At 43.4% G+C, this 6975-nt stretch overlaps 1 protein-coding gene across 1 annotated transcript in view; it reads left to right on the top strand.

Moving 5' to 3' along the window:
* Positions 1 to 5208: 5208 nt before the first annotated feature.
* Positions 5209 to 6975, top strand: part of PTGFRN (prostaglandin F2 receptor inhibitor) — an 80782-nt gene continuing 79015 nt past the window's right edge. The window contains exons 1-2 of the mRNA XM_019523905.1: positions 5209 to 5305; positions 6807 to 6871. Of these exons, the coding sequence (XP_019379450.1) occupies positions 5209 to 5305; positions 6807 to 6871 (162 nt within the window). The remainder of the gene's footprint in view (positions 5306 to 6806; positions 6872 to 6975) is intronic.

The following is a 6975-nucleotide window of genomic DNA, read 5'->3' as shown; positions in this document are numbered from 1 at the left end:
TGTAGTAACCTGGGAGGTTGAGGAGCTGACTTGAGCTGACTTAATTCCAGTACTTATCTGCAAGTCATGCCTTTGTCACCCTTAGATTGGATTAATATGGTACAGTGTGTAGGGCTACAACTGAAGACTCATGCAGAGCATGACTACCTGCTTGCTTACTGTTGCTAGCAATGCCTTTTAGGGACCAGTGGGTGCTTTCAAGAGGTTGCAGGCATGGGGTTGTAAGAGAAGGAGCCCTAACTCTGGAATTTGCTCCCTGCCCTGGTTTATCAAAGGCTGTTTGATGTCCAGGACATACCTCAAGGATCATCCACTGCTCACTGTCCTTTGTAAGGGGTGAACTGTAAAGGGTTGGGAGGGGGTTTAAGTTGAAGCTAACTGAAGTTTAAATAGACTCCAGTCCTCAGCTGATGCTGGTTTGGATTGTTTTTGTATTAATGATTTAATGGGTTGGAGTACACATGTAGAGAGATGATAAACATAACTATAAAACAGTAAGCTATTACCGCTAACTTCTGTCTGGCATCCTAGAGGATTATGTCTCCCTGCTGATCCACATCTGCTTTCTTATACTGCAGACAGCAAACCACTTTGGCTCTGCCTCTCTCTGGGTGGGATGTGCATATGGGGGCCCATGAATGTGTATTAAGGCTGAGTTGGGGGAAGGGATAGAAACATACTTGTGTGGTGCAGTGAAGGCCAGTTTCCTTTACTGGTAACAAATCCATGACTTGATTTGACATGTAATGACACTATGTCCTGCTGTTTTGATTAGGTCTGTTATAGTGGTTTCTTTCTTTTTCTTTTTTGTGTTCCCCAGAAGTAAGAAGTTAGATGTAATAGAGCACTGAGGTTGAAAACGTAATGGTATAGAAGTCAGGAAATTAGCTAAGGTTATCTCAGTGCTAACTTTACCCTACAAAGAATGTGCCCAGTAGAAATGAGCATTGTCTAAGATGAAGTGCTGCGTTTTGGCTGCAGTTCCCTGGGGAGATGCTTTATAGAAGTTAAGAGGTGAGGTGCTGAAGACAACGTATTAATTCTTGGTTCGTCTCTTAGTTGAATAGCTATATAAAGCTCTTGCTGACTATAATTAGGGATAAAGAAGATAATTTGTATTATCTTGTATGATTGTGTTTAACGTTCTCTACACATAACCGTATATATCAAAGTTAAATTTTATGTGATTTTTAGTTCTTAACATTTTCGTAGTCGGTGCTGCACTGAACCAGCCAGTTTCCATAAGCAGTTTCCATATTGTTTTTTTTTTTTTTTGTAGTCAGTTTTGGCATGCTTTCTTACTGACCCAAAATTTCTAAGTCAACAGCATGACTTTTAATCAATGGAATGATTTTGTTGGAAATTTGATGTCCAGCATCTTAAATAAGGCTCTGTGTCCTAGGGGGTGGAAGAAGGGAGAGGGTAAGAGAGAACGGGGGAGAGAGGCTTTTTAAACCTCTGTTATTTTTTAAAAAGTTAAAAGCAAAGAGTGGAATTGCAGTAAGGTGCAGCCCACCCAGGGGCTGAGCATGAAACGTTGTCAGTAACAAAGTACCCATATCACTAGAGAATTGAAATCATCTCTTTTGCAGTGCCCTTTGTGGGGTTCCCTTTTAGGATGGCTGTCCATCTTCTACCTTGCAGAGTTACCCCCATGATGACCCAGTGTGACACAAACTGGTCTACAAACTGGTCAAGACTCAAACATGATGTACACCCAGACAAGAAAATGGAAGAGTTGTAGGGTGTCATTGAAGCTGCCCCTGCAAGCCAGTTTCTGCATCTCTTTAGAGCTGCCATCTTGTCTCGATCCAGCAGAAAACTGGCCAGGCAAATCATTCTCCCCTTGGCCGGGCAGTACAGGATGAAAAAATGTACACAGTCTTAAAGAAGTCCATGTCCAGCACGCCAAAGAGGTTGCTGAGGGCAGCAAGGAGTGGCCACAGTCAGAGACAGTCCAAGAAGGCGTGGAAGAGCATCTTCTCTACCTCCTCCTTACATAAAGGGCAGGCTGCCAATGCCATTGGGGCTAAGTGGTGGACAAAGATGCCAGTGGTCAGCACCCTGTGCAACAGCCATTACTGGATGTTGCTACTTCTCTTGGTGGTGGGCAGCATGTACAGGGTGCATCAGACTGGACAGGCCTGCTTTGCTGTTCCTGCTGCTAGGCATTGCCTCTGGAGACAGGGAGAAATGCAAACTAGGGTGTAATTTAATGCAACTAATCCTTTCCCTGTTGAAACCTCCTCCTCCCAAACAAATAATTGATCTCGGAAGAGGAACATAAATAACTTTGCAGTATGATTTAGAGAAGCAGAACCACTGCAGCCCAACAACCTTTATTTCTTTAAATTGGAATTAGTTCAGGTTTCTGGTCTGAGTAGTGTCTCTGGAAGTCAAGGGCACCTGCCCTCACGTATGGTCCTAGAATCCTGAGTGGTTCAGGATGACAAATCCTCCAAACATCTTGTTTGATCTCAGTGTTCGCACACAAATTATATTGATGCATCTTGGTTTGGATATATAGTTAATGGTGAGAGAGCAGGATTACCAGTTTGTATGTAACTTTGTTCAGCAACCTGAGTTTGAAAGGTTTGGGTCCCCTGATGAGAGCAAATGTCTGTCACAGAAATTTTGGGACTATGAATCTAGCCAGTACTCTCATTCACTCTTTGGCTTTAGGAGGTTAGCTTGCTTCCCATCTGCAGCTGCAGAGGTTATTCTCTGGGCTGAGGAGCCAAAGCCACTGGAAAGGCTCACGACTTTCTTTGCCAGATCATCTGGCTAATTTAAATGGTTTGCATCTGTGCCAGAGAATAATGTATTGCTTCTCCAGACTTCTGCATCTTGGAATTATTATGGTCTTTTGTATATATGTGGTGGTGGGGTCTAGAGAATTTATGGGACTGTCTTCCTTTATGGTATGTACAGCTCAGAGCACACTGTTGTTTTTTTTAAATAAATACTCCCAGTATTAACTAGTCTGTTATGCATCACCAAGTGCCAGTGATCCAAAGCACAATTCAGCTAGCATAGACATCCCATAGCTATTGCTGTGCTGCTGGAGTGCTTGATGGAGAAAGTACTGACATTTCTTTTTGGCATTGAGTTTTGGGGTTATATTTCTAAGCTTTTTTTCTTGAATAAGAAGCTGTTCCCTCATTTGTTATGTCATGCATTTAGATTGGATAGTTTTATTCTTGTAGTGTAAGGAGAAAAAGCCTCTTTCCTGTTTGAAATGCCAGGGAGCATAAATTGGATAGTGTTCACATTTCCCTACTCAAATTTGGTGTGAGCGGAAGAGGGAGGACCTTGTTGTTTGCAGTTGCAACTATCTGTGTTACCTTGACTTACCCATGGATGGTCAATACCTGTTCCCTTAGACTGTGTTATAGAAGCTAAATATATTTTTAAAAATCACCAGTGATGAGATGCACATTTAGTGGCCTGCTAGGTTAGCATGAGTAGGGCATAGAGGAGAGAGAGCTAGCACTGGGACCAGCCATTTTTGGATCCACTGTCTGAGTAGGTGTTTGCAGTTGCTTCAAGTTGAGAGCAAGGCTTGAATTCATGCTTCCAGTTCCATAGCAAGACAGGTTAAGCCCTCTGCCACCATGCCCTGTAGGCAGAATGTAGCATCCAGTGAACGATAGCTGACTCCCTCCCAGCCAACACATGCTGTCCAAGTCTGCCTAGGAAAGTAACTTCTTGGCTTTGACTCAAATTTTGATTACAGAAAAAATACTAGAACAATTTCGGTTGCAAAGAACTTCTGTTCTCTTCTGTTAGAGAGACCACAGGTGAGAGAGAGTGTTTTTGACACTATGGATTCCTATTTGAAATCTCTGGTTTTCGTTTGTCTTGTGTAAGTGTTTGCATACCTAACAGTGCTATGTTGTATGTCACCCTTAAATATTTCATGGCACTTCAGGGTGTTGTGGTACCATGGTTGAGAATCACTGCATTAGACAAACTCTTTTTTCTGCCTTTTTATCTTTTCCTTTCCTGTAGTACATATCTATCTTTTCACCTTTCTGCTTAACATAGCAGTAGACTAGAAGAAGGAATGCAATTAAATATTTATACATCTCTTTAAAATAGTAAGCTTTTAGGGTTAATACTCCAGTGAGGTTAATCATATCTAGGAAAGTTCTCATCTGAGTTACTTCAAGCTTTCTGCAGCCAGAGTGAGACAGTACTGCACTTTTATCCTCTACTCATTTGGAAAGTGTTCTTTGCAATCCAGACGTTTAAAACTGTTTATTATTAAAAAAATAAGGTCTGTATATTCTGTGAATGTCATGTACATACATCACATACAGGTGCCATCCTCAGACCATGTTTGATGCATCTGGGTAGGGAGGTGTACATCTGGGGATAGGAAAGATTAGGTGCCTGAAGGCTCTGGGTATGTACTGAAGGTCCTAGGTATGTACTGTACCTCATGCCTAGCTTAGGGGGGAAGGTGGTGAATTAATAGGCCAAGCCAGTGCATCCAGGCCTGAAAGTATCATAGTTTCTGACTTTTCCTTTATACCTGGATAGCAAATAGCCTGTCCAGAGCCCATGTTGATCTTGTCAACTAACCTCTGTGCAGAATGTCATGTGTTCAGTTAAGATATTCTGTTGGCAGAAGCCTTATGGTAATAAGATCAGGTGATGAACTAAAAAATGAAATGCCTCTGCTTCAACACTGCTAGGATTATCCGATAAATGGACTTGCGGGGGTTCCTGAGCAACTGGAATAAGAGAAAGATCAAAGTGTACTATGTGCAGAACATTAAATTCTTCATAGATTTCATAGACATTAGGAAAGGAAGTTAGCTAGGGTCAGATGACCCCAGCAAGGTAAGCACCCAGGCGTTTCTTGAACATGTCCAGAATAGGTGCTTGCACCCCTTCTGTGAGTAGTCTATTCCAGACTTTGGAGACTTGGACAGTAAAGAAGTTTTTCCAACAGTTTGTGACTATTTGACCTTGTCTTCCCTTGGGGGGCCCTGGTAAACAGATGTTCTCCCAGTTCCTGATGCACATCCCTTATGTACTTACAGGCTGCACCAAGTTGCCCCTGAGCCTTCTCTTCTCCAGGCTGAAGAGTCCCATGCCTCTCAGCCTTTCCTCATAAGGCCTTTCTCTTGACCTCTAATCATGTGTATGGCTCTTCTCTGGACTCTTTTGTTGGATGTCCTCATTTTAATGAGTTTCTTAATGTGTGAACTTCACTTGACACTCCAGGAACGTGGAAATTCCTTTATGGATAATGTTGCTAAGCAAACAGTGATAAGCAATAATATTTGGTTTGACAGTATGTTCATGTAAATCCCTGATTCAGCCTCATTTGGATGACTGTTTTCATGTAAAGTCAATCCACCTCAGGTTTTATTGGGAAAAGAAAGGGTATGATAGTGGGTGACAAAAGTTACGAGTTAGGAAAGACTTGCATCTGAGGAGAAATGAATAAGCAGGGATCTAGGTTTTCCGTTTGCTGTGGGAAAACATGGATTTTCTCCTTGAAAAGAGACAAATGCAGGAAACCACAGGTTTCCCCTTACAGGCTGGCAGAGTTCCAGTCTGCAAGGGGCTGCTTGGGGTTGTGGAGAGTGGGAGGCAGGGGGTGTCACATGCGTGTGCAGGCAGCGTGGTAAGGACAAGCTCCCTCCAGGGAAGTCTACAGAGGTGGGGCAGGGGGCACAGGTGACATGGCTGGGGAACGAGGGACAGAGGTGATGTGGGGGGGGGCACATGTACCCCCTCCAGACTTGTATCCACTGCAGGGCACGGGGCTGCAGACAGGCTGGACCAGTTCTGGACAGGAGGCACCTCTAAAGGTCCAGTGGGTGGGAGCTGGCTCAGGAGGCAGCGCTGTGTTGCCATGGTTGTCAAGGTGAGGTGTCCCCTGCCTGCCTGGCAACCGCAGGGTGCACAACTCCTTGCCACTGCCTCCGTGCCTCACCTTGGCAGCCATGGTGACACGGCACTCCCTCCTGCACCACGTTCTGGCTGTGAAGACAGTTCCTTCCTGGAGCTAGTTCAACTCAGTTGCAGCCCCATGCCCCTCTGCGGGCACAGAAATCTTTAACGTCCGCACCTACCCCCTGTAGTTTCAGGCTGTGTCCAGCCAAATCACAATTTTCTGGGACTTTGGGGGAAACACTCAATTTCAGGCTTTCCTGTGAAATCCCCTGAAACCCAAATTACAGTGGTTCATAACTATACCTAAGTAGCACTTTCACGTCTACTTATAAGTATGTTTATTCAGTACCTGTGTTAAAACTTGCAGCTGTTTAAAAAAAATGAAATGCATCAATTCTGGATGAATTAAGTCTATGGGTATATGCAAATTACTATAGCTATGTTTATTTGAAGGTCATTGTTTTCAAATTAGCTCCTCGCTTCCATGTGCTCAGGGAGAGCAGGGTCTGACAGTAAGCAGGGGGAAAGGTGATGTACAATGAAGAAGCTGGGGAGCAGAGGGCAAAGGAGCTACCTGATCTCCCAGATTTATTTTCCCTGCTGTAGCAGCAGGAAAGGAACACATTTAAGACAGACCTCCAATAATTGGACTCTATACTTGGGAAATTATAATAAGTTAAAAAAATTTCCATGTACAGAATCTAATTATTGGGGGGGATACCTTGTATCAGGTATGTCTCATATTGAAGTAAATACTGTATTATGATTCTGCACATAGGTGCATTTCTTCTTGTTCTCCTGAACCTTGGTAGCAATTGGACTAGTGGGACACCTGATTTCATTCAACATATTAATTTCTTTGCTAACTGTGTTTTTGTTTTTTTTCTGCTTAGCTTGCTGCAGAGGACGTATTGTCAGAGTGCCCACCAGTCCCCTTATTCGAGTAGAGGGCACAGAGGTGGTGATTCCTTGCAGTGTTAGTGAGTATGATGGACCCACAGAACAGAACTTTGAGTGGGAGTTTTGGAAGGAAAATAAATATGTGCGCATAGTGAGTACCTG

Source organism: Gavialis gangeticus, unplaced genomic scaffold, assembly GCF_001723915.1.
Source record: "Gavialis gangeticus isolate Ggan-Ray unplaced genomic scaffold, GavGan_comp1, whole genome shotgun sequence".
In the NCBI taxonomy this organism is placed as follows: Eukaryota; Metazoa; Chordata; order Crocodylia; family Gavialidae; genus Gavialis; species Gavialis gangeticus.
The sequence above is the reverse complement of the archived record's forward strand: the minus strand, read 5'-3'. Positions and strand labels throughout refer to the sequence as shown.